General features: G+C 43.5%; 2 protein-coding genes across 6 annotated transcripts in view; one reads left to right on the forward strand and one right to left on the reverse strand.

Moving 5' to 3' along the window:
• Positions 1–12110, reverse strand: part of GPCPD1 (glycerophosphocholine phosphodiesterase 1) — a 46226-nt gene extending 34116 nt beyond the window's left edge. Inside the window, exons 1-2 of the mRNA XM_037390997.1 lie at positions 11949–12110; positions 3919–4004 (exon numbers count right to left, since the gene is read on the reverse strand). Of these exons, the coding sequence (XP_037246894.1) occupies positions 3919–3967 (49 nt within the window). The 5' untranslated portion in view covers positions 3968–4004; positions 11949–12110. The remainder of the gene's footprint in view (positions 1–3918; positions 4005–11948) is intronic.
• A 173-nt stretch (positions 12111–12283) lies between these two features.
• SHLD1 (shieldin complex subunit 1) overlaps positions 12284–23314 on the forward strand; it is a 94363-nt gene continuing 83332 nt past the window's right edge. For 3 of the 5 annotated variants that reach the window (XR_005104777.1, XM_037390989.1, XM_037390993.1), the window contains exons 1-2: positions 12590–12938; positions 13606–13657. The gene's annotated coding sequence lies outside the window, so the exon portion shown is untranslated. Of the gene's footprint in view, positions 12455–12589; positions 12939–13605; positions 13658–23314 lie in introns of those variants that run through there. The other 2 variants (XM_037390991.1, XM_037390992.1) reach the window with 2 other exon arrangements.

The raw sequence follows: 23314 nt of genomic DNA on the forward strand, positions 1-23314 counted from the left end.
TTTACTAAGCCAAATAACATAACTTGAACTTCAAAGCCTGAAATAACAGTTTTGAAGAAGTCTTTATCCCTCTAAAACTGTCTCAATTTTTTCCAGTTATACAGGTTAATCTAGTAAGAGATACCACCAGAACTGCTTACAAAAGAAATCCCTGCACACCCAGGGGTTTGAAAAAATCTACAAAACCCAGGAATTAAATAAGATAATTTGCTCCTAAAAACAGCTTACTGAAATTATTTGAGAACATCTTGAACCACGATCCCCTTTTTTTATAAAAATCTTTTGTTCCAATTCATTTAAAAAATAAAAATCAGCCTTTTTGTATGTTCACTGTAAGCATACAAACCAGCTGTACGAGTATACTAACTACGCAACTCACTGCACACAATTCCCTAGGTCAGGTGGTCTCCCTTTTCCACACTCTACCAAGCTACATTATGGTTTGTTTTTGCAGGAAGGAGATAAAGGGGGGAGGAAAGACCACCTGAATACCACACAGTTAGACTTTCTGACTGGAGATTTTAAAGAAGCTAAAATTCTTTTAATATCTCTTTAAAAGAGCAGTATTTAGTACAGCTTAGTGCATATATCGGCCAACCTCTCAAGTGCCATCTAAATTACACTCCTCTTAGTAGCAGCTAGCTAGAGTAATTTTCTGGCCTTTTTTAAACAACTGTGAACATTCTCCGAATACTTTATTGCTCTGCAAGGTACAAAATACAAAAGGCAGCATTTAAACAAGATGCACAGTCACCCTTCAAGTCACGCCAACAATTACACTGCAAGGCTGAATCAGGATTTGTAAAATGCTTCTTAAATTTTCCCAGGAAAGGCACAAGCAAAATGCATGATAAACTCCAACTGTCTTTTCAGAGGCAATTTAAGCTCAGCAGGCTTTTGCTTGTTTTTTTGTTTTAAGTGCAGAGACCATCCGCTTCTCCCCCTCCCCTTGCTGAGGAATCCGATGCTGAGCTGCAGTGAGGAAGCTACTCCAAGTCTTCTGCCCAGCCTCACAGCTTGCAACAGCCTCAGGGGTGTTGCAACCTCTCTGCTTGGGCCAGCTCTGTTGAAACAGTATGTTTGTATACAGGTGGGAGCTAGAAGCTCCATTTTTTGTTCCATAAAAGCTAATATTTGGCCACCTAACTGCCTCTTGGAATGGGACTGTGTCCTGACGTGGAAAAATTACTAAATTTGTATTACAAAATTAAAGAAATTTTAGGGTAAAACTGCAGCTGCTACTTCCAGGATGGAATGCAGTTGGTACAAACAGTATCTACTCCCAGGCAGTTCCCCAGGCAACATAACCTGCAACCTTAGCACCTGCTAAAAGGAACTGAACCTGAACAGGGGTGGAATGGAGTGAAGACTCTGAGGGCAGGCCCTGTTGGAACAGGAACTTGATGGTATCATGTATTGACAAACTGCACAGCAGCTGTCAAGCGAGTGAGGTAAGAGAAGATGTTGGCTGTTGAGCCAGCAACTGTGGCAAAACCCCTTTTCTTGGATGAGCTTTTCTCATTATGATCTCATTGTAATACCAAAACACACTACATCTCAAAGCTACCCTCTTCCAAGGTACAACCACCCCTCACTGAGCATGTGCTTTGTATTTTTTTATTGACCATCCCTTTAAAGGTAAAGCGAGAGAATTTTACACCTATGAGTAACAAAAGTATGTATGCCTAGAGTCACTCAACCTCCATCTAGAAGTAAAGAAATAATACAAAAGTCAGGAAGGGGAGAAACTAGGGAAGACTCAATCACAACTCTTGGAATCAGTCAATGGGCCAAACCCATCTTCTCCCTCACAGGAACATCTATCAGGTAAGAAAAGTACTATGATCTATGCGCATTTAATGATTTAATAACTCCATCTGGCTTTTATTTGTGATTACATTTTGTGTGTATGCTATTTCACACTTGTTCTTGCAGTCAGTGTACTATCAACAGCAATCTCGAACCTCAATCTGTCACAAAATTGTACAGTAAAAAATTCTCAGGTAAGATCTGTTTTGTGTGAGTTTGCAGAAACTTGAAGAATTGATTTGACTAGTGAATCTGTCACTGTGAATCCCTGAGTAGAGCAGTCAAATCACCCTCTGACACAGTGTGCTATCCAGCAGTCTCTGTAGCGAGCTCTGACAGGCTGGTCAGGCAAAAGGGTCTCATGTTTTCTGGGACATTGACAGACTAGGTGAACATACAGGCTTGGAGGGGAAAACCTCCCCTTTAATGTGACACCTGATTAAGACCTACAGAAGTTACAGCCAGTAACCAGTGACCCTGTTCCTTCTGCTAGGATAAGACAGAAATTAAACACTCCGTGTCACAAATACGTAAAAGCCTACGTCAATGTGTCAGGCTTCATTACCATTGTTGACTCCAGAAGTGGTTTGGCTAGAGGGACTGAGTCAAAGCATCATTCCTATACTGGTAATGCCCTTTTATCCTGCCAGTGCGCCTGGAATCACTGGCTTTGACAGCGATGAGGACACAGGGAGCACATTAGCACTCAAAGTGGGGATCCTTGTCTCCTCAGCCAACTACTCGCCCTGGTGATCTGACAAAATCAGTACGTGACATTTCTAAATAAAGCGGTAATTTTGCTGTTTGTAGAACTGCTGATTATTCTGAAAACCTACCTCTCTTCTTTCAGAAGAAGGCAAGTTGCTACTGCTGCATCTCAAAGCTCTTCTCCCCAGTCAGGAGCAGTAGTATCAGTATCGTCATCACCAGAAGCAACTTTCTGTATCACCTCTTTATGCTATACATATGGTAAGTATCTCCAGGTGATTCTTTGTAACCAACCACTGAGGCAGGATCTAGCTCTCCCTAACGCTGATTTTTGTTGCAGATACTAACAGAAAGTTAACAAATCCAAAGTCAACTTTACTAGTGACAGCACCATCACATCGGTGCAAGCAACAAGAAGTATAGCTTGCAATACTCCATTGATTAGCTACACCAGTGCTTCAGAGCCTCATTTGATCTAAGGTCAATTTATTCTTTAAACTCTTCTCCAGAATGCTATAAAAAAATATGTCTTACTAAAGGCTTCATATCCACATTGTGTGTCAATGTTCAGTTCCCAAATTCCCAAGCAAATGGGAGAAACACAGGAAAGGTCTAACATGGTGCAGATGTCAAAACTCTTGAAATGTTTTTATCATTTTTCCCCCCAACTACAAGAGGCGCCTATGCCATCTGGTATTCGTCTGTAACAGGAATTTTGCCAGTCTGTACATGCTCCACATTCACCTGCCTTTGTCAGGCAACCACCAATTACGTTTTTGGTGATCTTCCTTCAAAGTTCCTAAGGATGAAGGTCAAAGTAATAAGCACAATTTATCAATACTAAATCTTGGTGTTCTACATGACATGACATCTTGTGTTCCCTATTTAGATTACAGAAGTTATTTCACACATTTTTGCACAGATGGCATATCGAATTAATATTGTATATTCTTTCTGTCCTTAATTCCCACTGGAAGTCACATCTTGTTATGGAGAACCTTCAATAGGGATGCAGAGAGACTAAAAAATCAGAACAAACATGTCAATGCATGCCTGACTATCATGGTTCAGAATGTAAACACTTGTTTCCGTGGAATAAACTAGAGACAGAATACTGATTTTAAAACAATCATAACCATTTCAGTCAGCATCAAATTCTCAAGCACACTATGAAATTGCTGTTTGAAGAAAAAGGTAAACATTTTTATTCCCAAATTTAATTTTCAAATTCCTATGTGAAATTTCTTATTAATGTACTTTATAATGACTTATTATTTTGATATTAGAACTGATGTGTTCTTTTACCTCTGCAGAAAACAGACAAGACAGCCTTTGAACATCCTTCTATTCAGTCATTGTCTAGTTAAACCATAAGAAAAGGAGAAAGCATGCTTTGGGTACCTGGTACTGACGGTCCTCTTACTTCAAAGGTGACTTGAGAAGAGGTCATACCTGCAGAACTTTTGTCTTAGGATAGCTGAAATCTCCTATAGTGAAAGGAAAAAGATACTCCATTTCAGGAACAATACATCTGTTGCCGTCTTAAGTAAGAGGAAACACAAATCCCACCACTTACAGGGAAGCAAACCACTAGTGAAGTTACTGTTTCAGTGAGCAGTAAAAATAGATGGCTCTTTAAAACCAGCAGCAGCCCCAGAAAACAGCATCCAGCTGAAGAAGACATCACAACAGTGGCACAAGAAAAAGACTAGTAAACGAAACACCATATGCAAGTAACAATATCACGCAGCATTCACCAGTCTTAAGCTGAGATTTTTCAGAAACCTCTGTTTTGACTAATTTTGCTCCCCAAGAGGCCACCAGAAGTTTTAAGACATTTAAGATTATGACACTTGGCAAGCAGCAACTTCTGACTGTCCCAGCTATGCTATTCTTCAGCATCCTCTTCAAAACACAATAGAAGTTTCACAGAGAAGCACTACCACCTTGAAGGAAAAAGGGGAAGAACTCATGACAGATGACAGCTCTCTGCTGTCGCAGGCAGTGAGCTGTTCATCACTTTGGATCTCCTCCCCTACCAATAATTGAAGCATTTCACATGGAGCACCAGCAACTGGAAGTACCGAGCAGTCTTCCAAACACCACAGCAGGAAGAGACTGCCTGTAGCCAGGACAGCAGTTCAAGAATTGACCCTGTTCAACTTCCTGCCCTCCTCCAGTACACAATAACTTGATGGAATATAAAGCTGGCAAAATCCCACCCCTCCCATACAGCAGAAACACTATTGACGTAGCATGCCCTTTTATATTATTTGTGAAAGTAGTAGTCATATCAAAGTCCAAGTCTGGATGTTGCCAGACAAACTGTCATTACCCAAGTACATTCCTTTGGACATGGGCTGCAAAATAATCATACTAATGCTATGCAGAATTAACTTTGCAATGCTCTCAACTAACCATTTTCTTTATGTCACTGTGGGTTGTGGTTTTGTTTTTAAACCAATGAAGTAGAATGTTTTTATTGCTGTTTCTGAACAGGACAAGAGCACTTTATTTCAGTATAATGTTGCTCATTGATCCTTTAGTAACAGCTTTAATAACAAGAAGAAGAACAAACAGCACTAGAGAACAAATCTACCTTTCGTTAGCTCTACTACAAGCCTTTGCCTTCAAAGGGCACAGGGCAGTTTTAGCTTTTCTTGCTTTCAAGGCATCTGTTAATGGAAGTCAGACACCAAGGGCTGGCAGGGGAGGGGGAAGCTCATAATCAATCCTCATTCCTCCCAGGCAATCAGAAGGTTAGTTAAGGTCTGAAGTTCAAATGCCTACAATTTTTCTTCTGGATCTTCTCCTCCTCTCAATCTATTCCTGTTCTAACTATTGCTGCCTTTACTTTACATTCCTTTTTCTCCTCCCCCGTTTCCCTCTCTTCATGTCAAGGGAGACGACTTTTCAGTGGTAAAATGAGAGCAAGAAAATTCTAGCAATATACATGTTTCTGGTCATATATTCCAATTCTGCATGTATTCTTTTACAAGTAACATTTCTGTAAATGATAAAATCCCAAACTACTGAAGCACAAGTTCCATGAAGGGCACACCCTTTCTGAACTTTGTCATGTGTGTGTCATTAGGTGGTCTGTATGTTAACAGTGACACATTCTAGCATTTATTTTTAGCACTTGTTTATAGACACAGAAGTGCAGCATGTTTCAGTATTGAAACTAAAATTGGACTTGTGAAACCAGTCCAGTATGACACAAAAATCCCAGTTTAAAACAGAGAATGTAACTACTAGCATGCATTTATGAGGCCACTGAATAGTTCAGGGCCTTGGCTGTGTTCACCAACTATCCTTGCTTGGACATCTTTTAACTGAAAAAACAGGGGAGTCAAGGGGGCGATGAAATAGGCAAAAATGCCTTGCCAGAGACTATAAAGCAGGTAAGCAACAGCTGAAGCCTGAACCCAGTTCCCCAAAGCAAGAACAGGCTTTTGCCTTAAGAACAAACAAACAAAAAAAAAAAACCAACCAAAAAAAAGCCATTTCCCAATGCAACATGACTCAAAATTAAACTTGGCAAAAACCAGCATGTCTGTCTTACTCCAAACTAATTAACTACCCATCCATTCCTATCTGAAATCAGAAATCCTATTGTCTATAAAACTTTTATCCAATCTTGTAAAAATTCTGTTTACCTACTTGCAAGACATTTGTGGGCTTTTCTAAACCGCCTAGCAATAGAATATTGCTTTTCTATGTAACAACAGTTAATTGTAAGGAGATTTTGATAAACTAACTTTGTAGAGTTGTCAAAATTCTGCTCTAAAGGTATTTTATCTCAAAGACCTACTCAACCTGCCCAAGGGATGTATATCAGAAGAAAAACTATAGTTTACATCAACAAACACAGGCAAGATTTTTCTTCTGGCAGAACTGCAGCCACAGGCAAAAAAGGCATACTGATGCCGAAGAAGAGGGAGTAATTTAATTCCCAGAGGGAAACGGCAAGAAACCCTAGACAATCAAATCCTCTGGCCAGTAGGTGTCAGGCAACCTTTTAAACCCTATATTCCCTTCCCTCAGATTTTGAGCACTGCCTCACCAAAGCAGCTGACAATAACAAACCCCTCTCTGCTCCCCACACCTGTAAAGATAAACCATTTAGGAGAATGTAAAGAATCCTCAGCTCAGAGGGGTCATAACGGTCTGGTTATAGGAACTGAAACAAGTTAAAACAGTTAACATAAAAAAATGTTAAATGCTTCCTAATCAGCAAATATTAATAAAGTCAACAAAGCAGATTTACAAACTAGAACTCCTTGGGCGGTAACAATTTTTAAATAAGTTTCGCGTTCAAAAGTATTAAAGCTCAATTCACATCTGTTGCAGCTGCATGCATGCAAACAACTGACCCTCAGCCTGTGTCCCATTCTTCCCTTTTTTTATGGATTGCAACTACATGCAAGCAAGCAGTGAACACCTGAATCTCAGTCATTTCCTCATGGGAAAGAGACCTCACCCAGGCATTCACACAACGGTATCAGCACTTCATAACAAAAAACAACACACAAACAAAAAAGTGTTTCTCTACCCAGAGATTCTTGCTTTTACAACAGAAACATGTTCTTTCCCCCACCATGCCACAGTTCAAGTCTCTCTCACGCTCTTCTCCTATCGCAAAGCAAACCCTTACCTTTCACAATCTCGGCGGGTTCCCCAGGGAGGTGGTGACTGCACGGCAGCCAGCAGCACTCTGAGTCCCGGGGCTGTGCTGACCTGCCTTCAACAGCCTGCCTCAGGTAACCCTGCCCACCGACCAACCTCCCTGTATAAAATAAGCTGTCTGCCAGGCTTCCAGAGCAAGGGCAAGATACACAGCCTCGTAAGTAGGGTCACATATAAACCTTGGTTCCCCTGCCGCAAGACAAAGCTCTCCTCGTGGTCTTAGGAAGAAAAACAAATGGGAATCTTAGAACTTCATTGCCTTCGTATACTCAAAAGAAAAGCAACAAAGATTTTAGGCATAGTATTCTGCATGCTCAACAGAAGAGAAAATGAACCCCTTGTTCTAATATTGCCTGTAAAGCTTTCCTTTCACAATTTTCTCCCCCTCATGGGCACCTGAAGGAGTGTAATAGTGACAGGAGTTAAGTACTTCCCTAAGTGATAGGGAACCCAAGCTCTCCCCTCCTGATTCAAGAAGGGCGCTTCTAGAAGAGGCAATCAAAGAGCTGTGAACCCCTAAAGCCACTTGGAAGAAGAGAGAAGACAACATTTCAGACTCTCCTTCTGGTATAACACAATCAACTATTAAAGTATCACAAAATATCACAGCTTTCCTCTAAAATGAGGTAGCAAATGTCATCATGGATGGGGAAAACCAACATAACTTTCTGTTGTAGTCAAAATGTATCAGGAAATGGAATTAATTTAACAATTACAAGCTTGAAGTTCATTTGAACCTTCTGGCTTACAGGTCTGGTGGCATATAAAACCCCTTCACAACCCTTCAGCTTTAGTAGATTATTACCCACCCCCCCAATTTCCTTAACCTTTCCGATGTATTTTAAGAGGATTGGTTGTTTGCTCTCCCATTATCTTATACTCAATATTTCAGGCTTAGATAAATACACACCAAGTAATCTGGGACAATGCTGCAATGTAATAACCTAGTTTGCAAACACTGAACAAGTTCCAGACTTATAAAAATTCATAGCACTCAAAGCCAGATGACATGCTCTCTCACAATACAAGTGAGATTTTTAATAGCAACACAAATAGGTTTGCAAGGCTCTGACTTCTAATGCTCTAAGGGCAATGTCTGAGACAGGCTTGAAATACAATGTGATCATCTTTTTCTACTGAAGAGACTTACAAGCCTGAAGGCCCTGAACTTTGTGTTTGTTGTACCGACAGAAAGCTTTCAAAATTAGGCAGGAAACACTTTAGGCAACTATATTAAGACAGAAAAGCTGAGTTTAGCAACTGTGAGTTGGCTGTAAGGGTTGCAGAATGATTGGTTCTATTTGGCAGTAGAAGGAAAAAAAAAAATGTATTGAAATCTAATGGAGGAAGACAGGGGAGACAAACCGACCAAGCCTCAGGAAATTCTACACTGGCTTTCTAAGTTGGAGGGTCCTGCAGGGAAGGTTTCTATTGAGAATAATCAGAACTCATAACAAAAATAACTTCAAAATTAAATGAGAAGCAAAACACTGCTCTTCCAGTACATGAGAGGGATCCAAAGTTTTGCAAATCCTATCCTCTCTAGGATGCATTTAATGGAGTGTGAACTCAAAGAACTTCATTTAAGCTCCAAGAAACTAGATGACCCAGATCACATGAGACTGTCACCCTCTGCGTGGACTTAGTCCAGTGAAGTTAATCAGCATCTGGCACCATGCTGATAATAAAAAAGCACTTCAATGGAAACATACCTTGGCCCAAAACCCTATCTAATAAACTACCAGTATAAGTTTCTGATGTAAAAGTTATCAACCAAAAACTCTCTCTTGAGTAACACTATGTTTAAGGATGACTGGATAACTTTTCAATGAGGGTCAAAAACAGCTTACGCAAGTATCTTTCTAATGGGTGATTTTTATTTTTTTTTTAAGATATCCAGGTAAATTATTTTTTATAGGTAGTTAATGGAATTTTTCAAATGTAATTAAACAGACAATTAAAATGCAGCGGCTAGGTACCTAGGTGCCATGATATTCCTGGAATGCACTGTAATACTTTCAAACAGCTGGTTCTTAACATAAGAATATTTTTAACCACTACATTACTGAATGTGCTCAGTTATCTGCAGAAAAATACAGACCATGTGTGCACAAACAGGCTCTTTCATACCATTAGCACACATTTCATCACAGACCACAGCACAGACTGCTGGTACTGCAAAAGTAAACATATGCTCAATTATTTCAAAATATCACTCCACTTTTTTTGCATGTAAAGATCAAGGCTGCAGTATTTTTGCTTTTATTTTTCTGATTTCAAGCAGACATTCTGCAGGTAAAAGTACAGACTCATGAGACCTATGAACACCAAGGAGAGGTCCAACTCCAGCCTGAAGCAGGGGAAAGGTGCCACAGTCCCAGCCAAGTCACTCAACAGCTGAGAGCACAAGCTGGCAAGAGCGGGATCGACGCAGGGCACCAACGCTGCCTGCAACCTCCCTCAGGATAGCTGCGTTTGAACATGACCATGCACTGCAGGAGAAGGTGCTGTACTTACATTTTACCTTCCTGAAAGCTGTGCTATATGCAGCGATAGAAAATCCACCACGTGTCAGATCTGGTGCTGTGCTGAACAAAGACGAGGTATGAGGCTAACCACACAAAACTGTTTTAAGACACAGTTTTGTCATTTTTACTCACATTAGACTCCTGAGTATAAAAATACCAACTTGTGCTACTTCAGGCTATATCTTTAATATGTAAATGACACCTATTCCAACCCAATCAAACTTACAGCATGAAGAACAGATGTTGTTGCTTGTGGTTGGTCCTAACAATGTATCAGAATATTATAGTCTATTAGGTATACAAATTAGGTATGTAATAAAATTAAATAACAATAGTTACAATAACTGCCAACACCTGGAATTTAGAACAATGTCAGAGGATACACTTGTCAGGACATTCACTCCAAAAACTAGAGGAGAATTTTTATAAACAGCACTACAGCATCAACTCCTTCATCTTCACCCAAACAACCAGAAGGTTCTTCCTGCTCCCTCCTTTCCCCCTGCACCCTGACTGCATGAGAAAGGACAGCCACAAAGTCAGCAGCTCTCTCATACTGCATTGCAGTATTAACACTGGACAGAAAACAAACTTGCATACAAGATTTCAACATGCTGCTGATTCAAAGGCGGGAATTTTACCAATAGGGTTATGCCAATATTTAGAAAGCACCAAAGACAGAGTACTGTTTCTGAAACAGCAAGATATTAGTATACAGCAACAGAGAAAAATATTTTTAAGATGCTATTTCCAATATCAGTTTAACTACCCATTTGCAGGGCTAAGCCAGCCCTGGTAATCTGACTCAAGATCCCTTATCTGACACACTATGTTCACTTATAATGCATCTACTCTGTTTTAAATAACAAGATTTTAATGGTTTTCAGCATTTCCTAAATACCCACACACATTGCAAAGCTGCTGGGATATAAATAAGACAGAAAAGTTTGCTAAGTTCTTGAAAAAGATAGGAAATGGCTGGGGCATGTTTGCAACTAGACAAGAACAGCTTTTGTTTGGTTTCTCGTTGCTGAAGCATTGTTTGTTATTAACCTGCTGCTCACAAGTTCTTAACCAGGCAGTTCTTCATGATCACAGTAATATTCCTCACTTAGAAATGATGTGAATAAATAACACTCATAATGCTCCCCCACAGGTTTCCATACAACAACGAGCAACTTTTTAAAAAGGGTTTTCAAAGCCTGTATCCATTTTATTGAGAAGCAACCAGCTTTACTAAGAGATTTGGCTGGTAGCTTCTATTTAAGATAAACAGCATTCCTCTGAGTGTTTTAATATTTTCTATAGTTATTTTACAGGCAACAGCACTAGAAGAGAAATGCATATAAAAATCTGGAAGGAAAAATACCTTTTATGACAAAAAATGATTCCACTATTTAATTCTCATTCAAAACATTTTGAAAGTTACTCTCCATCTAAAAGCGCATGCTTTAATGAACTGGAACGCTAACACCCTGCAAAACAAGTCACTGAGTGAAAAGGAAAATGGAAAAAAGAAAAAATACGAAGATGAACCTGTACCTACTACAGCAGCCTGGTTAGGAAGCGCGTAACAAAGTTGATTTCGAGCTGCCTTATTGGTCCCTATGAGACAAAACCCACTCAAAGACAAGGCGGCAGCGGTGTCTGCGCCTTCCCGCGGCAGCGGCAGGGAGCGGCGCCCCGGGCCCGCCGGGCGCTCACCGAGCGCAGCCCGCCGCAAACCCGCAGTGCGGCCGGCTGCCGGGCGGAGGCGGTGCGCCTGCCCCCGGGCCCTTACATAATGCGGCCGCCGGGACGGCCCCGGGCCAGGGCGTTCGGGGGGGGCGTAAATCAGCAGCGCCCGCGGCCGGCGGCCCGCCACGCTGACCGGGGGGCGGCCCGGGCCTGGCTACGAGGAGCCCGGCGTGCCCGCTGCCTGCCGCGGCGCCCCAGCCCCGCCGGCAGCAGACCCCGCTCCCCGCCTAGAGGCCCGCAGCCGCCCCGGTGCGGCTCCCGGCGCACGCTCCCCCCGCCCCCCCTCAGGGCCCGGCGCCATCGCCCCCCTCAGCTCGCAACTCACCCACCGGCGCCCCCGGGACCGCCCCCGCGGGGCGCCGCCGCCCGCGCCCCCCTCACGGCGCGGCGCGAACCGGCCGCCTCAGGCCGCGGGTCCCCTCAGGGGCGCGCAGCAGCCGGCCCGGCCGCGCTGCCCCGGCCGCGGCGTGCACTGACCTGGCTGAGCACCGCTCCGGCTGTCCCAGCGCCTTGTGCGTGGCTGCGGGCGGCGCCGCCCGGGTCCCTGCCCGTCCTGCCGCCGCCGGGGCCGCCTGACAGCGCCGGGGGACGGGGGCGCCGCGGCCGCCAACCGGTTCCAGCTGCCCCCGGCCGAACCGGGAGGGGTGGGGCGGGGCGGCGCGGCGCGGAGGAGGTGGCGTCATGTAACCGCCCCTCACCGACACGTCACTCACCCGGGCTTCGGCCCCGCCTCTCTGCCGCAGCCAATAAGGAGAGGGCAAGAAGGGCAGGCGAAGAGAACGTCTTTTCCTCGAAAGCCGCGGCCGGGCGAGGGTGGGCGGGGCGCGGCGCCGAGCCGGACGCAAGGCATCGCTGAGGGAGGGGGGCGCCGCCGCCTTCAGCCGCCCGGCCCCGGCGGGGACAGCTCCGCCCTCCTCACCTCCCCAGGGCCGGGCTGCAGCAGCTCCCCGCATTGCAGCCCATAGAGTACCGACCCGCCCCCGGTATGTCCCGCGGGGAGAGCAGCACCGCACCTCACAGCGCGGCGCGAACGGCCGCCTCAGGCCGCGGGTCCCCTCAGGGGCGCAGAGCAGCCGGCCCGGCCGCGCTGTCCCGGCCGCGGCGCGCACCGACCCGGCCGAGCGCCGCTCCGGCTGTCCCAGCGCCTTGTGCGGGCTGCGAGCGGCGCTGCCCGGGTCCCTGCCCGTCCTGCCGCTGCCGGGGCCACCTGACAGGGACGGGGGCGGCGCGGCCGCCAACCGGTTCCGGCTGCCCCCGGCCGAACCCAGGGTGAGGGGGGACCTGACCCACGTCACGGCCCCTCGCCGACGCGTCACTCACGCGGGCTTCGTCCCCGCCTTTCTATTGCAGCCAACAAGGAGCGAGGAGGAAGGGCGGGGGCAGAGCACGCCTGTTCCTCGAGAGCCTGGCGTCTGGGCGAGCGGGGCCGTGGCCCCGGGGGGGCGGGGCGCCGTTTCCCTCAGGCCGGTAAGGCGGCGGGATGGCGGCAGTTGTGAGGCCGGTGTGAACGGAGGGTGGGCGCCGCGCGGGGGCTGTGCTGAGGTGACAGGTTTATTCCACCATCTTCCTACCCGCTGATACCACCACACCTCAGGCCTGGTCCTCAGTGCCCAACCCGGGAGTGTGAGGGTCCCTCGGGGGCAGGCAGCCCCCTTTCCCTGAGGTACCGGCCTGGCTGTGAGCCTGTGGCCTCAGGGGCATGGTGGCTTCAGCACGCAGGGGCAGGCAGCATGCCTTTCTGGAAAGGCTTTGGTCTCCGTGGATTTGATGGTGGCCATCTATCCCCGTGTGCATTTTGTTGAGGCTCTCCCTGTGCAGGTGTCCCAGCCCTGGCAGTAGGCCATGGCCTCTGTTGCCCGCTGAAATGTGGGGTGGCAGGAGCTGGCAGCCTCTGCTCCTCACATGCTTGGGCCGGGGCTCCCAGGGAGCCCCCCTCCTGTCAGCCAGGCTGCGCCTCTTTGCACAGATCTGGTTGCGTGTGTGGCCAGTTGCATGAGCAAAAGGGCTGCCGTTCATGGTACAGCTAAAAACATGTCTTCACAGCAGTGGCACTGAGGCAAACTGATGTGGGAGTGCCCATGCTGGCATTTTGAAGCAGCAGACAAAGCTTAAGCATGACACTTGCCTCTTTCAGGGTATCTGAGACCATTGGGTGAAGACCCCAGGGAGCTTTGCTGTTTTGAAAGGTAGTGTTGTGTTTGTGACTATGACCTTGTGGCTTTCCTGAGACCTGTTTTTGTAACGAAAAGGGTATCCCACTGGAATTCAAGCAACAAAGTATTGGCAAATAAAGCTAGACTCTTTTCCTCCCTGTTTTTGAGGGGCCTTGTGCTTTGTTTTGTAGCAGAGCTATGGATTTGTGATAGTATAACCAGTCCTTTAATAATAAGCTTGCATAAATAGTTTGGTAAGTAACTTGCTGCTTCTTTACACAACTTGTCAGCTGCCAAAGAAGCTGTGGTTTGAGTATGTGGAGAAACTGCTTGTTCTGTCTTGCATTGAGAGCACTGTTACAAGCATGCTGCTCTATGCTGTCCTTCCATCTGTCATTTAAATAGAGGGCTATTTTCCATTTATTCATCCCCTGCAAATGCAGCCATGTTAATAAGTAATTGGCAACGCAGCCCTGGATGTTGTAGGGAAAATGAATGTTAATATCACATGTTCTATACCAGGAAAGTATGTAATACTTGTGAATTGCTGAGGTCTTTAGGTGAGTACTGCAAGATCAGAGTACCCTGCGTAACAGGGAAAACGAGTAGGTGGAGGTATGCAGTTAAAAGAAATGATAGCCAAAAGCAGTTTATTTTGAAGCCAAAAGGATAAGAGGAATCCCATTCCTGTGGGTAAGGGGGAGGGAGGCCTGATGAAAAGTGCTTGTTGCAAAGTGAGGATCTTGTTAAAGGCAGATGTGAACTGCTCTAGTTACAAACCCTTAGTAATTAAATAAACATTAGGAGCCATCACTTCTACAGGTGTAATCAACAGTAAGCTGAAGAAAGAGGAAGAAGAAACCTTAGGGAAAACACTATTCAGAAAAATGATTGCCTCCTTGTTTTTCTCTTGCCCATTTTAAAGATTTATTAGTTCAAGTAATTTGTTATAAAGCTGGAATAGAATTGAACATTTTCAAGCATGCTTTGGTGTGTTATATTTTTCCAATATGGGTCTTTGGTATGGTGACAGTCATGCTATAAAATTGTACCATTAAATTTTTGTTAAAAACTGGAAGTATAACACTTGCTCTCTTTCAGCCCTAATCTATTGCAAAAAAATGCCTGTATCCAGTCAAAACTATTGCATTTCATACAATAATTCATTATAGCTAAAACCTGCAGTTTAGGCTCTAAATGAATTCAAGAAATACTTATGTGTTCATTTTATTAAAGGTGCACATCTCCCTACCTCACTAAGATAAGAGAAGCTAATATAATCAGCTCAATAGAAATGCGTAGAGAATTCTCCTTTTCTCCTTGTAAACTTATGTGGTTGATTTCGGCTAAAAGCTGAAATTCTGTGAAATGAACCATTCCTTAATTCTTCGGGTATCTTAAAGTAGTATAGATTTATTCATTTGGGTAGTACATTAATAGGAATTACTATGCTGCAATAAGGGAAACGGCCAATTCTAAACATAGTAATTTCTCATGGCAACTTTCAGGGACTAGTTTTTTCTTTAAAGGTGTCCTGGTTTCAGCTGGGATCGAGTTAATTTTCTTCTTAGTAATTAGTACAGTGCTGTGTCTTGGCTATGATGTGAGAACAATGTTGATGTTTTTAGTTGTTGCTGGGTGATGTTTATACTAAATCAAGGATTTTTCAGTTCCTTGGGCCCTGCCAGTGAGAGGGCTGGGGGGGCACAGGAAATTAGGAGGGGACACAGCCAGGTCACCCAAACTAGCCAAAGAGGTATTCCATACCATATGACATCATGCTGAGTATATAAACTGGGGGAAGAGGAAGGAAGAGGGGGGGGGACGTTTGGGGTTATGGTGTTTGTCTTCCTGAGTCACCATTACTGGTGCTGGAGACCTGCTTTCCTGGGGATGGCCGAACACCTGCCTGCCCATGGGAAGTGGTGAATGAATTCCTTGCTTTGCTTTGCTTTTGTGCACAGCTTTTGCTTTATCTATTAATTTGTTCTTATCTCAACCTTTCAGTTTTACATTCCTTTCCGATCTTCCTTCCCATCCCTCTGGATGGAGGGGAGTGAGCAAGCGGCTCCGTGGTGCTTGATTGCCAGCCGGGGTTAAACCACGACAAAAAGTAACTTGAGTTTGTCAAGATCAGAGATTATGTGTTTCACTCTGTAATTGATAAGGCTTTCCAAAGGGAAGAAATTTTGTTTAGCTGTATGATTCTTTTCTCTAAACAATTAATGTTTCCATGATTGCATCAGTAAGATTGCTCTTTGGGTTGAGGCGCATCTTCTGCTTTCTGCTTTGCCTCAACCTGTGAGATCCCCGTCTTGCTTTGTTCTTAAGCCTTTCATTGAAATACAAATTTTAATAACTTTATTTCTGTAAGTAATTCCACTGCGCTCCTCCTTGGTCTTGCTGAATAAAACAAAAGCAACTAATTAAGAATGAGGATTAAGCTTGTGTTCAGCATAAAGAAAGTAGGAAAAGGGTGGGATGGGAAATATTTTTATGTCTTGGGTAAAAAAAGTCTACATTTAATTAAGCTTGCCACTGTCTTCCCCCCCCACCCCCCCCTTAAGGAGTTGCTTCAATATGGTTGGATCAGATAAGGTCATACTTTGCCATGACGCAGCAGACAAGTCTCAGCTACTCCTTAAGATAATATAAAACTGTACAGTAATTAGAGCATGTAGATGAGTTTATAAGACTCTCGTATATCTGTCCAAAAAGTTAAGATTAGTGGTCTGCTTTTCTTGTTTACATAGCAAAACAAATGGAATGGGGGTTTTATATCACGTAACTGGAGTCGAATCAAGTTGCTGTTTGCAAAAGTCCCAAAGAGATCAGAAAGACAAAGCTACAAGACCCATTTCAAGTGTGCAGACACAAATTCTATTTAAACTATGTCTGCACATGTTGGAAAGCATGTTTTCCCCTTTCCACAATAGGATTTTAATAAGAATTACTAGTACTTAGCCAGTACTCTCTGACAAATTGTTTTGTTGTTGTTCTGTCAATGATACTGTTGTGATGCAGTTGCTGAGCAGGAGTGAAAGAGCTAAAAGATGCAGTACGTGTGCAGCCTCCTCAAACACTGTGGTGGCTGCTTTAAAACTGTACCTTGCTTCCAGCCACGACAGGGTATGAAGCAGTGGTGAAGGCAGTGTGTGCCATAGGCAGAATATCCAAGTAAGTAGCCTTGCGGCTGTCCTAGTTGAGACACAAAGCCCTATGAGACCTATGCAGCCCGGTTTTTGTGATTAGTGACAATGATACTTGCCCAAGTGCAGGAAATAAGCGGTTGAGGCTAATGCATAGAATACACTAGCAAACCTGTACTAAAAAGGCACGAGGAAATACCTTTGACATTTTATGTCTGTTACCGTAGCCAATGTAGTATTTTCTTCAGCTGCCAGAATTATAGATGCAACCTACAAATGAAGCTTCATTCATACTATAAATAGTTATAAAGATTGAAAACATGAAATTATAGATGTGCTGCTTCCTCCTTCATAGTTTGCATTATCACATCCAGTGAACTGGTTATACCAACATCGGTGCTCACAGCTGGTGAAGGCTGCATGTATTTAGATGAATTGTGCTCCTTACTTTACTGCACTTGATTTCTCTGCAGTTGTTCTGGTTCTGATGGCTTAGTGTGAATAAAAAGAGCTGGTAAAATCATGCAAATGAATGCACAGCATTAGGCATTTAGTATCTTGTTAGCTTTTGTTTTATCTTTTTGTAGAATCACTTATTCTTGAAAACACACTTTGACCTTTTCTCTGGCACAGAGTATTGCTGTGTCATTATCTAATGTGAAGTCTGGACAATTTACAGGCACTAAAGAAAAGTGACTCTAAGAGTCTGGAAGAATAGACAGTAGAACTGCTATTAGCGTGGCAAACCCCTCTCAGTCTCATGGAGAATTATGAGAAAGGATTATTAGGAACAGGCCTGTTGTGCAATGGCATTTTCTCTGTAATGTATACTGTAATATAATGTAATCTGGTTTTCTCTGTGAATGAGTTAGTAGTCAGGGAGCACAGAAACGCATCAGAGAAGTGGGTGGTAAGAATTAAGCAAGAAGATAAGGCTGTGTTCAAAGCTTTTTAAATACCTACAGTAGGGAAGCCTAGAAGGTGAGGAAAAAGGTGTGGAGGGAGGGGAGGAATGCTAATCTAGATTTGCAATAGCTCAGATTTCTCTGACCAGGGGAGACTATTGCCTAATGCAAGGACTAGGTGTGCTGGTAGCAAATGTGGCAACACACCAGAAAGGTGGAGATCATCACCAAATATAACGTAAATATAAAATGAAAGTCTTACGTGGCTACTGTTAACAATTATCAAATTTATAACAAGGAAAAGAATAGTTACAGATATTTCACTTTATCCTGTAGAAAAATCTGTCATTTTTTAATTTTTATGTATCATCTTGCACCAGTGGTAGACAATGTTACAACAGAAAACTTTCCCCAAAAAACCCCAGGTGCTAATACAATATTTGAGACATGAGATTTGGATTAGAAATGAGACGTACTATAATTAATCTTCAGGGTGCCTGAGCATGATTTGCTGCTTGATCTAAGCTGGTTTGCAGTTTCTGAAATGAAAGATGTTATGCATAGGATAAGCTTTATTGTGAAACACTTAAAGAACTAAAGTGCCAGACCATTAAAGCACCGCATTTAAACTGGCCCAAGTCAATTACAGTTATGAAACTTCTTTGATTTTTTATAGATGACTAACCAAAGTTATATAGTAAGTTTTATGTGTCTGTATAATTTATATAGTAGGTTATATACATAACTTTTGTTTTACTTTTGTATATATAAATGTATATGTGCTATTCTGTGAACTCCTAGCTCTGCCTGCATGCCAATTACAAGCCATTCTCTTGTGTTCTTGCACAAAATCTTCTGCTGTTACAATCTCCATCTCATTGTCTCTCAAATTGTATTCAAGACCTTCCATGCTCCTTTTGCCAGCAGCACCCATTTCACTGTGTCAGAGGCGAGGGTGGCCAGCAAACTGAGAACAACAGTGGCTCAGGAATTTGACAGAGATTAAGTTCTTTCTTCCTCCCTTCCTCTCTCTCTCTTTCTGATTTGTTCTGTTGGGGTTTATTTAATCTCAACAATAGGGAGGAGCACCTGCCCTAAGATAAGGGGAGATGGGGTTTCCTATGACAGCAGGAAGGTTTGTTTCTGGTGCCATTCAAAGGTCATGTTTGTGCTTTAAATTAAATGTGAAGCTGAATGTTGTGCTTTGCCAGATAACAAGAGCAGTGATACAAGTGCTTCCTTTGGACGCCTCAGGCCAGGGCTAGCAATAATGTGGAGTTGTGGTGTGGTGGTGCCCAGTGTTTCATGGGCACTGGAAGCACCACTGTCCTCCGCCCCCCCCCCCCCCCCTCCATGTGAACACCAAAAGGCCCAAGAGGGGCAGGAATATGCCACTTCTTGTTGTCCATTGAAGCTCTCTGCTTCCAGACTTGACATTTCTTGACCTGTGCCTGTACTGAATATACTTTTAGGGAGAAAGTAAGTGGGAGACCTCAAATTCAATAGGGTAAAATGTTAGCTTTTCCTATCCTTTATCACTGTCATTTCTTCTCCATCTGCTGCACATACCAAGAGTGACAGAGAAACATGTTTACGTTTCAGTTATTGACGTGAAATTCCTTAAGGGTGCAGAATCCTGTCTGTAACTGGTATTTCTTCCTTTTTATACGTATTAATTAAGGTTACTGCAGGAGAACTGATACCTAGCTTTACTGAACTGTTGTTCCTGGGAATGCAGCCGTACCCCGGGGACACAATTCCTTGTAAGCAGAGCTCAGCCTGAGGAGAAGCTAAGGGTGTCCCTTGCCTAAGCCAGTCTAGCATCTGGCTGCAGCGTTTTGGCTCTACTGCAGCTGCTCTTGCACTCCTGCTGCCCTTTGTTCTCCCTCTGGCCCTTGTCTAACCTTTCACAGAGCTATGCCAGCTCTCTGTCAGAGAGTGGGTATTTTGTTTGTTTCTGTTTTGGTTTGTTGTTTATTTTTGTAATTAGATTAGTTCTGCCTTGGGTTGGGGAGCTGAAACAATTCAAAGATAGGTTGGATGAATGTTAAAGCTGTCTTGGCACAAGTGGGGACATCAGCAGCTGGAAGGTGAATCCTCTAGCTGCCAGGACACTGCTTGTTGCAACAATGGAGTTGTAGAAAAAGCATCTCAGAGGCATTTATTACTTCAGGTTTAAAACAGACGGCTATCAGCGAGCGAACTCAGAGAGGACTTCTGTAGGAAAAAAGGAGAACATGTTACTTACTTTACACCTACTCTGCATTCTTGGTTGTCTCTGTCCTGCTCAGCCAATAGCGCTTGTAAACAGAATGTGCCTATTCTGCCCACAGCATTGAAAATGTCCAAAAATGAGATATTTTTTTTTTAAGGCTAATGAGATACAAACCAAGAAACCTTTTGGAGCAATTCTGACTCTCATTTTCCTTGCTGGGAGTAGGTAAGAACTTCCATCTCAAAACTTCTGAAGATACAGAGAGATGTATGTAACTGAAGATGAACACACCTTGTTTTACAAATACAAATTTACTTGTGAGTAGGTCTTGTTGTTCCTGCCGAGTCTGACAGTTCTCAGTGGCTGTCTCCATGCGAACCTGTCACAACTTTGTCATTCACATTTTAGTCAAAAGCTTTAAAAATTAAGAGCAACCACTACAAAAAATGCAAGATCAGTGATAAAAATTACACATTGTAAAGCTGAACAATGCACAGCATTTGTGTTAACAGCAGCAGAAACTGGTATATCAGGTTCACCCCAGACATGTACAAAACCTTTTGGATTATTGAGAGAGAGAGAGACACACACACTCACACTCACTCAAACACACACTCACTCACTCACTCTCACACACTAAATAAAAGAGTACCAGGACTAATAGTAGCAAAATCTAGGCTGTAACTAGTGCAAGGTACTGATATCTTCAAGCTAGATGGTTTGTTGGTGTGAATCACAGAAAAGCACTGAAAATCTCCCCAGCTGCTCTCAGCTGGGAGACTGAAAGAGATCAAGGTGTGCCAAAGTACTGGCCTGATCTCAAGCCTGTGCACAGGGGTAGCACAGACAAAGCTGCAGGCAGGCCACACACACAGATGTCTGATTAACTGCAGTGTGTGAGTTTGGTCAGAGCTGGCAGCTCTGCTGGCAAGACCAGCCATGAAGCTTGGCCACTGTTCATGATCTGAGGAAACTGCATGTCTCTGGAAAACAACTGCTGAAGGAATAACCTTCCATGTTGTCTTCCAACACTTCCTTTCGGAACCTGACACTGTGGAGAGGTCAGGTGAAATAATGATTAAAATAATCCATGGGGAAGGCTCCCAGCAAGGAAGAGCTGTGTTGCAGTCCCAGGCTGAATTTGGTCATTGTGAGCCCAGGCCAGCACCCCAGGAAGCACAGCGTGTTCCCACTGGGGCTCCTGGCAGCAAATGGGGCACTGGTTTGTGTCACTATCAGTCACTTGAAGACTTGAGTTGCATGAGTTACTGTAGAGAACCATTTGGGCAGAAAGCATCTTTTTGTTGCACCTTGTATTTCTCTGGGCTGCAAAAAGCCCCACTGATTTGCAGGGAGGTTAGTCTGAGGCTCCTGGGGATTTCATTAACGATTACCTTGAGTGGACTGTGTTGCAGAGAGGCATGCTGCCCCATAAACAGCACCCACCTCCTTCCACAGCGGAAAAGTACTTGCCTTTAAAATCTGCTAGTGTTGAATCTTGACCAGTTGTGCATTGTATTACAAAACTTTCATATTTTTAAAGTACAAATAAATGTGTAAGCATGAGAGGTGGTGTGAGAGCACAGAAATGATCTCTTTTAGCATTAATGGCAAGCCGGGGGGGGGGGGGGGGTGTGTGTGTGTCTTTGCTCTCTTCCAGAACAGGATGAAACTGTAATTATTTCTGCTGTTTCCCTTCAAAGCATTGCTCCACAAATAGTTATATCACTTTAAAGCTGAAGTAGTTTTTAACATTATTAAAGCAAACCAGAGTTCTAGTATCCTGGGGGCTCAGAACATGAACTGTATTAAGGGATTGTATGACGCTCAAAAGATGTTTTGGAGACTAAACATTCACCTTTGTTCAATGGAGTTAGAATCACAGCATGGTTGGAGCTGCAAGGGAGCTTTGAAGATCATCTAGTCCTGCAGTGGGCAGGGACTTCTTCCACTACACCAGATTGCTCCAAGCCCTGTTCAACCTGACCTTGAACACGTCCAGTGATGGGGCATCTACAGCTTCTCTGGGCAACCTGTGCCAGCACCTCACCAGCTTCATCATCATAAAGAATTTCTTCTTCATGTCCAATCTAAGTCTACCCTCTTTCGGTTTAAAAGCATTACCCTGCGTCCTGTCACTACAAGCCCTGGTAAAAAGTCTCTCTCCATGTTTCTTTTGAATATTGAAAGGCCACAGTGAGGTCTCTTAGATTAATGAATGCTGAGAACCAAATAACAGAAACAAGTGTGATCTTTCAGTAGATTTCTCTTTTTGTGTCGGGTCCCAGGACTGTGTGCATGCAGTCAAAATCTGCAAAGGTTCATAGTTGCTGACTGAAATGAGGAATTTTTTAAGGAATGGGTGTTAAAAGGCACTTGAAAAACCCCATTCTTTTTTACCCAGAAATGGAACTACTAGGAGGGTTTTGAACAGAGCATGCTGATTCTGAGACAGGTGGACTGCCTTGTCTCAACAAACTGTTATGTTAGCTTTCAAATTCCATTATCCCATGGATCTTCTGCAAATGATCCTGAACCAAGCCAAAAGTCAGGCTGAATTAAATCAAAGTAATTAAAAATACAGTAAATGAACCAGGGTTTGACATACTCTGAAACACAATTTGTGTCTTGTGCATAGGGATCATCACTTTCAGCTGCAGAGCAGAGATAATCAAACTCTCTTAAGGATAGAAGGGGATAATTCAATTAAAGCAGGAAACGAAAAGCAGCAGTTGCCAAAAAAGAGAGAGAAAAATTCCTGGAAAAAATACATAATGGGAAAGGATACAGTTTAAATCCAAAGCAAGGGGAACTGACCTTAATATGCTGTGGCTACTCATTCACTTATTTCCTGTTTATTTCTGTTTACTTTATTTTGCAACATGCTCCAGACCTTTAATATTTCCTAATCTGAGTAGTTATGGTTTGTTTTGTCAAAGACCTTCACACACCGCAGATGTTTCTGGAAAAATATATATTCAGAACATCCTTTTTATTCCAATAAGGAAAACATTTTGCAAACTATTACAGAAACAAAACAAAGATATCTTGGTTTTCCAACTCAAACAGTTGCACGAAATGACTGTACTGCTCAGAGGTGTTTTTAAATTTATTAACTGAGTTAAAACGATATTTCTAAAATTAAATATTACAGACTATGGAGCTAAAAAAGTCTGACTGTCAGCATCTCTTTCCCACATCTGTGTTTTGAGGATTGATTTCGTGCTGCAGGCTTACCCTCAGCAGTGGCCCATGAGCTCAGCCCTCTCCTGTCCTGACTGTGCACCTTGTGTTCTAGGACATTAAGATCCTGTTCTGTGTAGCTGGGAGGGCAAAAGGGGACGATGATGCGGGGCTTGTTCCAGATCTTGATTAAGAAAATTCCAACAAGTGGCATAATAAAATAGTTGGTTTAGTACAA

Source organism: Falco rusticolus, chromosome 6, assembly GCF_015220075.1.
Source record: "Falco rusticolus isolate bFalRus1 chromosome 6, bFalRus1.pri, whole genome shotgun sequence".
In the NCBI taxonomy this organism is placed as follows: domain Eukaryota; kingdom Metazoa; phylum Chordata; class Aves; order Falconiformes; family Falconidae; genus Falco; species Falco rusticolus.